Below are 14,191 nucleotides of genomic sequence, written 5' to 3'. Positions count from 1 at the left end.
CATCTCCCAACCTGAGGTGCAAGGAACTAAGGGGGCAGAAGCCTGGGCACCCAAGAGACTTCTGGGTGCCACGGGCCTGACCCCTGGGCCGCCTTCCTGCTCCACTCGGCTGCCTCTCCAGCTGGTGCACCGAGACGCCTTCAAAAGTCGGATTCCTCAACACCACGCAGGCATTCCCGCCAGAAAGGGGGGTGCAAAGGTTTCCCAGAACCACTCGAACTCGGGAAGACCCTGAGTTGGAGACTCCCCCGCCCCCGGCCAAACCCTTACCATTGTAGGAGAGGCGAGGTTTGCTCAGACACATTATAAAGTGCATTTCCATCTCATCAGAAGCCACAGACTTGGAACAAATGGGGCACTTGAAACCTGAAAGACAGGAAAACGGTGTGAAATGTCTCCTCCAAACCAAGCACGTCCACAATAAACACAGAAACCGCAGATGGCTACAGTCATGTGGGGGTCAGAGTCAACATGGAGAATTACAATCTGGATACACCCTAGACCCGATTTCTCCTTCATTAATTGCTATTTATCACAGCTCCCGGATCCCCCTGTTTCGCCAGGGCTCTCCCTGCTACAGGCCCATCGGTGAAACTTATCAGAAGTCACTGGCAGCTGGTTTGAGTTTTATTCTCCATTTAGATCCTTTCCCCAGGGACTCTAGTGGGCAGCAGCGATAGGGAGGAATAAAATCCAGGCAAACAAATAATCAGTCTCTGAGTAACAAAGTGTTTAATACCCTTCCTCCTCACTAGCTCCAAACCACACGGCTGATCACCTGTGGGAGGAAGGCATAGAGCCGTACCTCCTCGACCACCCATGACCAGGTGGCACCTTGCCTCCCTGCGGCTCAGGCAGCTGTCCCCTGAGAGCGTGGAGCAGCAGGGTGGCCCTCTGGAGCCCTCCCAAATGCCACGCACGCCTTGGCCATATGCCACTGACAGGAACAGCTGTTCCACTACACCAGGCAAACACAGGGCGTCATGACCCTGCCGTCCCCCTCCCAAGGAAGTCTGGACTGCTTAGACAGCCAAGGAGTTTTACCAGAACTGTGCCCAATTATTGGAGATTTTGGTTGAGAATCTTCTGAGCTGCACTCCATGAATCAAACATAGTCCCTTGAGTTATTTTTTTATAAACAACTTAAAAAAATTTTTTTTAATGTTTATTTATTTTTGAGACAGAGGGAGACAGAGCGTGAGTGGGGGAGGGACAGAGAGAGAGGGACACACAGAATCCGAAACAGGCTCCAGGCTCTGAGCTATCAGCACAGAGCCCGATGCGGGCTCAAACCCACAAACCGTGAGATCATGACCTGAGCCGAAGTCGGACGCTTAAGCGACTGAGCCACCCAGGCGCCCCTGAACAACTTTTTAAAGATAAACGATCTCCAATTTCCCCCATTTTAATTTTTATTGAAATTATTTTCAAGTGATCATTTCTTTTCTTTTCTACCAGGAAGATCTAAGACCATCAGCAAGTTATTACTTATTTGTCCACATCAAATTTCATACATCACAGCCTCTCTCTTTTATGACCACAATTCCTACCCACGCAGTTTGGACATCTTAGGTCCATGACGGCACATCTAAATACCGTTGTCGAGGTTTGACTCTCCTGTTAAACTTTTAGTTGAAGTGTTCCATGCACAGTTTCACGGGATGCTGGTAATATCGGGCAGCAACAATTTCTTCTCAGATAACAGGCTGAGGGCTTGTACTGACTGTCAGCTGCTCCCTCCCGGACAGTGTCTCTCCCAGGGCCTTGTTCGTTCTGTATGGAAAGCCCTGTACTTTGACAGCTGCTGGTGCTGAGACAGGAAGCAAGCCAGCTCCCGTGTTCCCATGTAAGGCACAAATACTTTGCTTAAAGTCTTCTCCAAACCCTCCTCTTTTCAGTGACAATGATCTATAGGACCAGACAGAAAATCCAGGGTCCGGTTAAGGACAGACAAAGTGGACCTCACTCCGTGGCACAGTCCCCATTCCCCCAACCCTTTCCCTCAAAGATCGTTAGCATCCTGTGTCTCAGCTAAAATGTCTGGTGGGGTGCCAGGGTGGCTCAGTCAGCTAAGCGTCTGACTCTTGGTTTCTGCTCAGGTCATGATCTTGCAGTTGGGGAACTTGAGCCACTCACTGGGCTCTGCAATGACAGCGTGGAGATTGCTTGGGATTCTCTCTCTCTCTCTCTCTCTCTCTCTCTCTCTCTCACAAAATAAATAAATTAAAAAAAATAAAAACTAAAAGTCTTGCAAATGCTATCAATCCAAGGGCTGTATTTTCTGATCTCTGGGTGGTTATGAATCTATTAATAACAAAACCAGAAGACTGTAAAGAAACATGGTGAGAGAGGGTCCATTCTAAATTTTCAGCCAAAACCAGATCTCAGATGTGTCAGGCTGATTCTTTTCTAACTCAGGTTAGAAATCTACAGACCCAGTGTGGCATATGTGGTGGACAAGGGAGTAATGCACTTGAGTCTTGTAGGACAAGGATGTCTTCACCTCTAACCTAAGTCTCTCTGCATCCTTGGATCTGCCCTCAGGCCCGGGCCCTGCAAAGAAGTTAGTATTAAGTAACATCCCACAGAATGACCAACCATTGGGAGATTGTCTTATTTTCTTCAGAGATTCCTTCATCTTTTTTTTCTGACTCAAAAGACCAAGGTTTTACGACTTGGTGACTACAGGACTTTTCTAGTTTAAACTTGCTACGTTGGCACACTGTCTGCAGGCCGAGGGCTCCGCGCTGGCATGCCAGGGTGGACGTGCTCTGGACCTGCTCCTCCAACGCCAGGCCCTGATACAGTCACTAGGAGGTGCTCAAGCGAACTGTTGCTACTGATAAAAGGCCTTACACTTCACATTACTCACTTTTCTGACACACTAGAGCAGATTCATGGTTATCACTATAATAGCATCAATCATCCCCCATCCCAACATGATTCCCAGAATGCAGGAGCGGGAGTCGAGTTACAGCTAAGGTAGTGGGAAGTAGGCCACCCAACAAGAAGGCCTACAAGGAAATGTCACCGGACATTTATGTCCTAGAAAAACAAACTCCCAGGTTTAGGCCAGTACCTTCCTTGTAAAGACAAAGAGGCCTTGAGGGAAGACATCAGCTCAAACACCTGAGGGGGTGGGGCTGAGACCAAGTCAGATTTCTTAGCTTGCAATCTAAAGTCCTTTCCATCAGGGAAGAAGGAACCCACCACACGTGTGATATTGTGATTTATGATAAGACTATGTATTTGGTCTTTGTCCTGTTTCTGGCACAGAGTTTATAACACCCTGGGAATTCCCTAACATAATAAGACCAGTAGTATTTGGTCTTTTGTCACTGGTTCCCGAAATAGCTCCAGAGCCAGTAAGGTAAAAGGAATGTCTTGTTATTCATAATGAGTCCCTTTCAACCACACCAGAATTTATGTTAATGAGGTGACTTTGCGAAGGTCCCTGGTACACTAAAGATGGGGGGCTAGTTCCAAGGGGAACCAACCAGCTCATCAGAAGGTCTGAACTTTCAGTCCTGCCCCCAACTTCTGGGGAAGGGAGGGGCTAGAGATGGAGTTCAATCACCAGCGGCCAATGATTTCACCAGTCATGCCTATAGACCGAATCACAGGGCTGAGAGAGCTTCAGGGTGGTGAACACGTAGAGCTTCCGGGAGGGTGGTGCCGCCCGGACAGGTTATGGGGGCTCCACGCCACATCCCCATACCTCATTCTCAGCATTTCTTCCATCTGCGTGTCCCTGACTTCTACCCTTTTAAAACGAAATGGTAATCAAGTAAGTAAACTCTTTCTCTGAATTCTGTGAGCGGCTCTAGCAAATTAAATGAACCTGAGAAGGGGGTCATAGGAACCACTGATTAAGAGCCAGTTGGGCAGAAGCATAGGCGACAACATGGACTTGGGATTGGTGTCTGAAGTGGGGGCGGTCTTGTGGGATTGAGCCCTTAACCCGTGCGGTCTGATGCTACCTCTAGGGAGACAGTGTTGAAATTGAGTCAACTGCTTGGCGGTGCTGGGAAACACACTTCAGAACAGGGTTTTAAGAAAGAGGTGGGTTGGGAAATATTCCATCTGGCGAGGGAGCAGCACTGTGGTAGCAAGAGACCTGTACTTTAGTGAAAGCAGGGTTAGTGCCACTTTAATCACCTACCTCTGGAATGGGGGTGGGTAGGGATTGAAAAATAACTCAGTCTATAATGTGAGTGGGCAATGACAAGACCACCTGGGCTTTCCAGGCTCAAGATGTGGAAAGTAATCTACCCTCCCCAGACCTGTTTCCTCACCTGAAAAATAGAGTACTTTCCCTCACTCTTGAAAGGATCAAATGTGGGGAGCCTGGGTGGCTCAGTCAGTTAGGCATCTGACTCTTGATTTCGGCTCAGGTCATGATCTCACGGTTCATGAGATTGAGCCCCGCGTTGGGCTCTGCATTGACAGAACAGAGCCTGCTTGGAATCCTCTCTCTCCCTCTCTCTCTGCCCCTTCCCCTGCTTGTGTTCTCTCTCCCCAAATAAATAAACTTAAAAAAAAAATGGATCAAATGAGATAATAAACCTGAAAGCACACGAAGAAGCTAATCAAATGTATCATCGAGCCCGGCAGTACTTAATGAGGAGGAAGGAAAAGGAAGGTTGGGGAAGGATCTGGAGGGCGTAGAGGCCACGGGTCATGCCAAGTGTGATGGCAGGGGAAGGGGCAGGAGCTGTCTCTGCTTGTCCCACCTCTGTTTCCTCTGAACTTCTGGAGCGCTGTGCACGGCACTTTCTACACTGCCAGTGTGGAACAATGGTCCCTGTTCAGCCTCTACGGCTCCCACTCTTGCCTGCGATGACAAATAACAGCTCACATTTATGGAGTCGTTACTGTGAGCAGCCACTGGACCTTATGTGTTTCCTCATTTACCATAAAACAGAGTGGGTACTGATCTTCACTTTGCAGAAGAGGACACCAAGGTGACAGAGCCAGGGAGCCAGAGCAGGCACACAGCACCCGGGAAGACTGACCACCCAGCGTGTGCTCTGCTTGCCGGGCTGTGCGACAGGCAGGATGGTCTAAGGAGGAGGCGTTATATGGCAAAAGGATGGTAAATGCTACACAAATGCTGGTGTCACTTAGTAGTAACTTCAAAGCCTCCACACTGTCCCAGCAATTTCTTCTGAAGCATCGTGGGCCTGGATAATCCCATAAACTGAAACAATTGATAATGTTTTTTTCCTGGGAATTCTGTTACTTTGGAAGGATGGAACTATGCCTTCTACTTGGCACTGAGCCTGTAGCACTGGTTTCAAGACACTGAATTTGCAAATTACCTTTTAAATAGAAAATAAACGACAAAAGGCAAGAGAGATGGAGAGCCAAGGGGAGAAAACTATTGTCCCCACCTTCTTTCCCGAAAGGTCATCCGATGATCAAGATGGACTCTACCACTCTACTGCCCCAATCTTTTCTTGTAATTGTCCAGTCTCGATTCAGCATCAACAGCCCTATGGAATGATAAACACTGTGATCTTTATGAGCTATCTGAAGGTTAAAATATCTAGGAAATTTTGATACCATTTTGGAAAGCAGTTCAAGTTCAAGCCAAATTAAAGTCAGCCCTGTGAACAAAGACAAACCAAAGGTCTGCAAAGTCACTCAACTGACGAAATTTTGTGACATTTTGTAAGGGCCCTTCATCAGCACTCAGGAAGCGTGCACAGGAGATGCTTTCTTTTCCTTCACGACAAAGCTACAGGTGGAGCCTCTGGGACACTCCTTAACTGCATCTGAGACCAGACTGCCCACCACGCCCCGGAGCTGGGCGACAGACAGCAAGCACACCCAGCTGCTTTCCCTTCCCTATCTTTATTTTCTTTCAGAGGCAGTGCCCTGCACGTGTCGGGTCTTCAATATTTGCCAATAAGTGGGGGAGGGGAGGGAAGTGTCAGCTAACTCAGGCCTGCTGGCCAAGTCTGACCGTGGGGCCCCGATGCCATCGTCTGCTCCCACCAGGCCTCAGCAGAAGTGAGGAAGTTACATGGTTCCTTGTGCTTCTCTGCCAACCTCTCGAAATGAGGAAGGAATCAATGACAGGGCACCAAGGGGAATTTGTCTGCAATTACCCGATTCTGCGCCGGGCGGGCTCTACCAAGCAAATGCTGCTACAGGATTTCTCTGCCCCAACCTACAGGCGCCCTTCTAATGGAGGCCTCACTTCTGTTCCTTCTCTTGTCATCAGATCAGCCCAAAATTATACAGCCAGAACAGCCCACGAGAGTGTGATCAGCCAGAGCCCAGCTGCTTCCTGTCTTTCAATAGCAGATTGCGTAAATGAGGGAATCCTCAGCTGGGCTACAGACCAGAGCTCCTGAGAGAAGACAAGCTCCCACTCACCACCCAGTGCAGGGCGTTGACCCCTGTAACTGCAGGGTCAGGGTAAGCCCCACTGGTAGGTGAACCAACAGAGACCCGAGAAACATGCACATGGTCATGTACAGGATGCATCTTCCTTCACCTGGGTCCTTCTGATGGGGCAACTGAGGAAGGACAGGAGCACTGGCTCAAGTTACGGCTCTCTCAATCCTCCACGACATTGATCTTGTGATGTAAACCAAAGTTTTTCTCATTTCCCAAAACTGCAACCTTCTCCTTTAAGACCTGATTTCTCGGGCGGGGCGGGACGTGTGCTCTGCATGTTGCCCCAGTTCCCTCCCTGACCCTCCCTCCTATGCTGATGCGCTATTTTAACGCTGCCCCAGTTCTGCCTGTCTCTGGGATCACCTAAAGGGAGAAATCTAAAGAAGCAACCGGGGAAAAGGCAGCCAGGCCGTCCAGGCAGGACCTGCCGTCCCGGGGAAGAGGGGCTGATGCAGACTCCTCTCCCCCAGAGAGCACTACCCTCAACACTGCAGCCCTGTTCAGTTCCAACTTTCCAGCCTGGATCTTTCCCTCTCACATCCTGTGGTGTTTGTCTATGAAATGAGACTTGACTAAACGAATGTGGTTAAATGGGATGTATTACAAAAGAAAGATCAAGGGGTAACACAGGATGACTATCTTTGACATTTCTATACTGCTGAAGAGATGTGTCCCCACGAGCAGATACCCCATTCTTCACACACATTTTCTCCCCCAAATCCTGAGCAGTAACTGGAAACCAATGCGCAATTTAGGAGTTGGTAAGGTGTGGGTCAATCTCTCCTGGAGAACATTCTGGACCGGGGAAAGGCTCAGCAATTCTGACTTGCTTTTTTCAGTATCTCCCTTCTGGACTCAGCCTCTGTACTTCCATTCCAGGGGGGATGCTCACCTGGTGCCTCAGCAACCAAGAAAATTCCCGCAAGTAGATATCAGAAGAGAGCCACACTGATACCTAAAATCAATTTAATGTGTGTGTGTGTGTGTGTGTGTGTGTGTGTGTGTGTGTGTATGTGTCTATGTTTTAACATGTCTGTTGTGATGGTTAAGTTTGTATGCCAACTTGACTGGGTCATGGGGTGCCCAGATACTTGGTTAAACATTATTTCTAGGTGTATTTGTGAGGGTCTTCCTGGATGAAATGAATGTTTGAATTGGTAGACTAAGTAGATTGCCCTCCCCAGTGTTGGTGGGCATCGTCCAATCCATTAGAAGAGCTGAAAAGAATAAAAGGTGGAGAAAAAGAGATTTTCAGCTGTCTGCCTGACTGAAATGGGACACTGGTCTTCTGTCCTTGGACTGGGACATATACCATTGGTTCTCCTGGTTCTTAGGCCTTCAGTTTTGAACTGGAACCAACGCCAAAGGGCATTCCTGGACCTTCAGCTTGCAGAAGACAGATCATGGAACTTCTCAGCTTCCATAACTGTATGAGTCAGATTCTTACAATATGTCTCTTTCTCTGTCTTTCCCTCCCTCCTTCCCACTACCACTGGTTCTGTTTCTCCAGAGAACCCCATACCTCTACTTATTAAATTGCTAAACAATAAAGTTTAAAAGAATGACAACATCAAATGCTGGCAAGGATGAAGAGCAACTAGAACTCTCAGATATTGCTGGCAGGAGCTATTTGGGGAAATGGTCTGGTAGTTCTTTATAAAATGAAACACACCTAGCCTGACCCAAGCAATTCCTTATTTAGATATTTACCCACAAGCAGTGAAAACATAGGTCTACAAATAGCTGTTTGTAAGAATTTTCATCAGAACTTTATTCATAACAAGCAAAAACTGGAAATAACCCAACTGTCCATCAATAGAATGGGTAAACAAACTGTGGCATCCTGGAATACAAGGGAACACAATGGAACACTCCTCAGCAATAAAAAGCATGACTACTGATATATGCAAAGCATGGATTAATACTAAAAACATGCTGAGGAAGGATACAAAAGAGCACATATTATGATTCCAAATATATGAAGCTTTAGAATAGGGAAAACTCTGTAGTGGAAAAAACCAGGACAGTGACATCTCCAAGAAGAGGTAGGAGTTGGGGTAGCAATTAGCTGAAACAGGGATGAGCGACCTTTCTGGGGTGATGAAATGTTCTCTATCATGAGAAAGATTTGGTTTATACACATGCACATACATGTCAAAATTCAGTGAATGTACACTTATGATTTGAGATTTCACTGTTTGCAAATTTTACCTCAACCAGAAAAAAACTAAGCAAATACTGAACTGTAGTTAATGGTACACATGCTAAAGCATTAAGAGGGCTGTGTACTGACATCTACATTAAAATGAAATGCATAAAAATGATGTATAAGTTAACCTTCTTTCAACTTTTCTGTACATGTGAAATTTTCATTATAAATCACCAAGAAAAGTATCAAGCAGTGAGATGTGTGTGTGTGTGTGTGTGTTGTGTGCATGTGTGCCTGCATCAATTTAGCTACAGTGGTCAGGGAAGGCCCCTCTGAGGGTGACAGGTGAGCAGAGAACTTGGTGTGTTAGAACAGTCAAGGCCAAGTCATAAGCACATTAAGTACCAGGGGCAACAGGTGACAGCGGGGACAGGCTCTTTCACTATCTATGCTCAAATAAATACCTTTTTTTTTTATTCTGATCTTGTCTGGGTATAGGATTCTTTTTTTTTTTTTTTTCTTCCAGCTTTATTAAGGTCTAATTAACAAATAAGTGTATTTAAAGTGCACAATGTGATGATTTGATATATGTTGTAAAGCATTCCCACAACTGAGTTAACATATGCATCCCCTCATACATCTACCTTTCCTTTTGGGTGAGAATACTTAAGATCTTAGCAAATTTCAATTATACATTGCAGGATTTTAAGGTTTCAGGTCTTGTACTAAATTCTTTAATCCACTTTGAGTTGATTTTTGTGTATGGTTTAAGATAGGGATCCAGTGTCATTCTTTTACATGAGATACCCAATTTTCCTAACATTACTGAACAGACTATCCTTTCCCCATTGTGCATTCTTGGCACCTTTGTAAAAAATTAATTGACCGTATATGCATGAGTTTATTTTTGGCCTCTATTCTGTTCTATTGGTCTATGTGTCTGTTTTTATGCAAATACCATATTGTTTTGATTACAATAGCTTAGTAACATAGTTTGAAATCAGGAAGTGTGATGCCTCCAGCTTTATTCTTCTTTCTCAAGACTGATTTGACTATTCGGGGTCTTCTGTGGTTCCATACACATTTCAGGATTGTTTTTCCTATTTTTGTGAAAAATGCCACTGAAATTTTAATATGAATTGCACTGAATATGTAGATCACATTTTAACAATATTAAATCTCCCAATCCACAAACATGGAACTTTTTTATTTATTTGTGTCTTCTTCAATTTGTTTCACCAACGTCTTATAGTTTTCAGTGCACAATCTTTCACTTTCTTAAATTTATTACTAAGTATTTAATTGTTTTTGATGCTATTGTATACGGGAATGTTTTCTTAATTTCTTTTTCTGATATTTCATTGACTTTACTGAATTTGTTTATTAGGTATAACAGTGTTTTGGTGGAGGCTTTAGAGTTGTTTTGTTTTTTTGTTTTGTTTTGTTTTTAAGTAGGCTTCGTGCCCAGAGCAGGGCCCAATGTGGGGCTTGAACTCATGACCCTGAGGTCAAGACCTGAGGTGACTCTCCGCCTCTCCCTCACTTGTGTTTTCTCCCTCTCTCTCTCTGAAAACAAATTTTAAAAACTTTAAAAATTTAAAAACTTTAAAAAGGCACCTGGGTGGCTCAGTCAGTTGAGCGACCATCTCTTGGTTTCAGCTCAGGTCATGATCTTGTGGTTCATGAGTTCGAGCCCTGCACTGGGCTCCACGCTGGCAGTGTGGACCCTGCTTAGGATTCTCTCTGTCCCTCTCCCCTCTTGCATTTTCTCTCCCTCCCTCTCTCTCTCTTTCAAAATAAATAAATCTTAAAAAAACAAACAAAAAAACCCCCCAAAAACCTGAGCTGAGATCAAGAGTAGGATACCTAACCGACTGAGCCACCCAGGTGCCCCTTTAGAGGTTTTTACGTTATGTCATCTGATGTTTTACTTGTTCCTTTCCAATTTGGATGACTTTTGTTTCTTTTTCTTACCTAATTTCTCTGGCTAGGACTTCCAGTATTATGTTGAATAAAAGTCTGAGTATAGATCATTGAGTTGCTTTCCTTTTCTCCCTCAACGGTCCACAGATAAACTTCTGCCATAGTCTCGCTTCTTGGTGTTGCAAATAGAAAATGTGATACCAGTGTGATTCTTTTTCCTTTGTAAACGGTATGTTCCTTTGGCCTGAAAACTTGAAAGATTTTTCCTTTCATCCTCAGAGTTCAGTTATTTTACCAGGATATGCTTAGATGTGCCTTAGTTATTTCCCCCAGTGGTAAGTCATGAGTGCCGTTCACCAAGTATTTCTGGCATTCCTCCTTCCAGCTATACATTATAGTAGGACTGCGCTTGCTTATTACTCCCTTTTGAAGGTAAAGGTGGGTTGTGATTTGCCTGGACTAGTGAAATGCAAGTGGAAGGGACGTACGCACTGCCAAGCAAACTTTAAGCACTAGCTCACCGTCGCCACACACCTGCACTGCCGCATTGGGATGGACCCTCTACCACCTCAGCTTCCTGAGGACCAACGAGCAGACCACCACACCACGCCCCCCACCCCTTGACCTGTTGGATACTGCAGTGTGGGGGAAAAAAATCAATGTGTGGAGTTAAACTATTGAGCTTGTGGCACTGTTACTACATTACAAATCTAGCTCTAGCCTGTCCTAATACACTCTTCCTCTACCTCTTCCTCCTTCTAGTATTCCTATTAGTTGTATGACAAATGTCGTGGTTACATCTTCTAGGTCTCTCACCTCTTCCATCACTTCTATGTCTTGGCATTTTCTCAGGAGCTCGGCCTTTCTAACTCCTTCTGGGCCGTGGCCGCCCATCCCCTGCTTAGCTGGAAGAGGTAAACAGCTGGCACTGGAAGTCAAAAAGATGAGACGTGCATTCCAGCCACTATCTTCCCAGAATCCTCTCTGTTTGGATATTCATATTCTGCTTTTTAAGTATACAGACTTCCTTGCATCAGCAACAATCCGCGTACTTGTCATTTTCAATGTCTATGCATTCTATAGTGACAATGTGCTTAGCTCTTTTCTTCTGTGGGTGTTTAGATTCTCAATTTTTACCTACTATAAAGATTCTCTCAGTAGTGTTCTCCATTCTCTACTCTAAGCACAGTATATTCCACCCCCAAAATATTTTTGCTGTTTCTGGATTCTAGGCTGACGGGTTTGAAGGAAAGAAAATCCTATCAGGAGTCAGAACAACCAGGCTCTCCCAGTCACTAGCCAGGTGGTCTGGTGCAAGACACTTAGCAGTATCTGCATAGTGCCCAACACTGTTCTAAAGCCCAATCAAAGACGGATGTGCGAGTGTTCTGTGCAGAGAAAAAGTCATGTGGAACGTGGAGTGGCCATTTTACCAGGCTGTACTCAGTACAGCTCAAATATACTGAGGCTTACTGTTAACATCTGCCTAGTTGAGGAAACTCACAAATTCTTCAGGCAAAGAAATGGAACATGAGCTGACCCTACATAGTATATTTTGTGGACTCTAAGGTGGTCATCAATTTAAAGACACCGTTATGAACCTTCAAGAGAGGAAAAAACTCCTGCCAATTATAATTTTAAGATGTGACTATATGACACATCTTGATTTTCGAGTTGAAAATCAAGAAAATCCTTTGTCACCTGGCAATTGTGAAATGTATGTGCCTTAAAATCAGTGAATATATGAAAAATACATATATGGGTATTTAAAAATATATACAGACTGGGGGCGCCTGGGTGGCTCAGTCGGTTGGGCGTCCGACTTCAGCTCAGGTCATGATTTCACGGTCCATGAGTTTGAGCCCTACGTTGGGCTCTGTGCTGACAGCTTGCAGCCTGGAGCCTGGTTGGGATTCTGTGTCTCCCTCTCTCTCTGCCCCTGCCCTGCTCGCATTGTCTCCCTCTCAGAAATAAACGTTAAATAAACAAACAAATAAATAAATAAAATATATACAGAATGAATCCCAATCATATACCCAATACATGTAGTATTCCTGTTCATTTGCTGCAAATGAAAACAGGCTCAATGAAGATATCTACAGAGGGAACAAAGGGAAGATCTGTGTGCATGGATATGTGCCTGATGACATCAAACCCACCCTACTGCTACAGCAATTCTAGGCAGGTGGAGCCCGACAGCAGCATTCCAGTCAAGTGAAGAATAGGAAAGGCATTTGCCAGGAACCAGAGCTATGGCTACTAATTAGTTCTGTTCCCTTTGACACTCTAACCCATTTCTTCCAGACAGAGGCCCTAAAAGGTCTGCTTAGGAGGGAGTGTTGGGGAGAGGGTTAAGTGGGGACCTGAGGGTCTGACGACCCAAGCCTGAGGTATGAATACAGAAAAAAGCCTTAGAGTGAGCGTGATCAAGTCCCCAACTAGGAGCCAGGAAAGATCAGTGTCAAATTATAATCCTTTGTCACCTGGCTACCATGCTTAGGCAAGTTTAGGGGCATCCAATCATGATTTGAAAAGTATGCATGTAGACTCCAGGTGAACATTTGGCTTTTGTTTTAGAGAGGTCTTATTTAAAGGACGGATCATGGATTATAAGAGGAAGATGATCTAACATCTAAAGAGTCAAGCCAGAATTTCTTTAAATTCTTAGATATTAGTGATCACCCAAAAGCTAGGCAACGGGAGAAACAGGTCCGGCCAGGAAATGACTAGTTACTAGCTGAATACCATGTTTTCCTCTCATTGGCTGCCCCAACTTCATTCCAATCCTTTGTATACCACACACCTATGGGCCTTGGACCCGATACCCGTAGCCACTGTTGGAGTGGGCCTTCCAGTGTCTGGGCAATGCCAGAGAACACTCTTAGGAGTGGGCAGAAATCCTCAGCCTTTTCTTCCTAAACTCAACAGCAATGAGTGGGGCCAAGGTGATGTGGGTCACCTCAAAAAAGACAAAGGGAACAATAAAATCTGGTCTTGAGGCAAAAAAGGGCAGTTATTACCTGCAGAGGATCTGTGGACTGATGAGCAACAGAAGGGGGCCTCACTTCTTCCAATTCCAGAGGGGGACACCGTCTGAGCAGGACACCAGCCGCGCAGGTCTACCGTCATTCACAGCAGTGCCCACAGCCCGGACTGTGCTGAGAATCACCCTATCACTGGCCTGGTTCTCCCCTGTTTATACTCTTTTTCAAGTCCTGGGGTCTTGACTGATTTATTTAAAAAAGAACCTTTAACGAACTTTGTTGTTGTTTTTTTTAACTAAAGTGTGCATATGTATGCTTTTGGAGGTGGAATTGGAGACGAAAAGGAGAGTAAGGGAAGGGACAGAGAAGGAAAGTCTCACACAAAATCTATACAGAATCAATAGTTTATTTCTGAGTTTCTGAAGGCATTGTCTACCCTAGCGTCCATATGGCGGATGGGAATTTCACTTGGAGAGAAGGAAAACAGTTGAATATACTACTATGTCATGTTCAACCAGAATCCGACTCACCAGGCAAATGGACGTGACACTCAACGGCTAAGTGACGGCTCATTGTGAAAAACACCATTTGCCTGGCCCTATCGATGCCGACAGCCCCGGCCTTCCTGGAGGTCTGCTGGCAGGCTCTTCCGCAGCTCCCAGTGTCCTCTCAGGATGCAGAGCGCGTGCTGCGGTACCCCCTTCCTGACAACTACCCCCTCCAGCCT

At 45.4% G+C, this 14,191-nt stretch overlaps 1 protein-coding gene across 3 annotated transcripts in view; it reads right to left on the bottom strand.

Moving 5' to 3' along the window:
* The window catches only part of ZNRF1 (zinc and ring finger 1), a 103,891-nt gene that overhangs the window by 14,058 nt on the left and 75,642 nt on the right, over nucleotides 1-14,191 (bottom strand). For all 3 annotated transcript variants that reach the window (XM_060650132.2, XM_060650133.2, XM_060650131.2), the window contains exon 2: nucleotides 271-366. In XM_060650132.2, the coding sequence (XP_060506115.1) occupies nucleotides 271-366 (96 nt within the window). The remainder of the gene's footprint in view (nucleotides 1-270; nucleotides 367-14,191) is intronic.

The sequence above is a fragment of the Panthera onca genome, chromosome E2, assembly GCF_046562875.1.
Source record: "Panthera onca isolate mPanOnc1 chromosome E2, mPanOnc1 haplotype 2, whole genome shotgun sequence".
Classification (NCBI taxonomy): domain Eukaryota; kingdom Metazoa; phylum Chordata; class Mammalia; order Carnivora; family Felidae; genus Panthera; species Panthera onca.
Note: the sequence above shows the minus strand (reverse complement) of the source record. Positions and strands in the feature narration are given on the sequence as shown.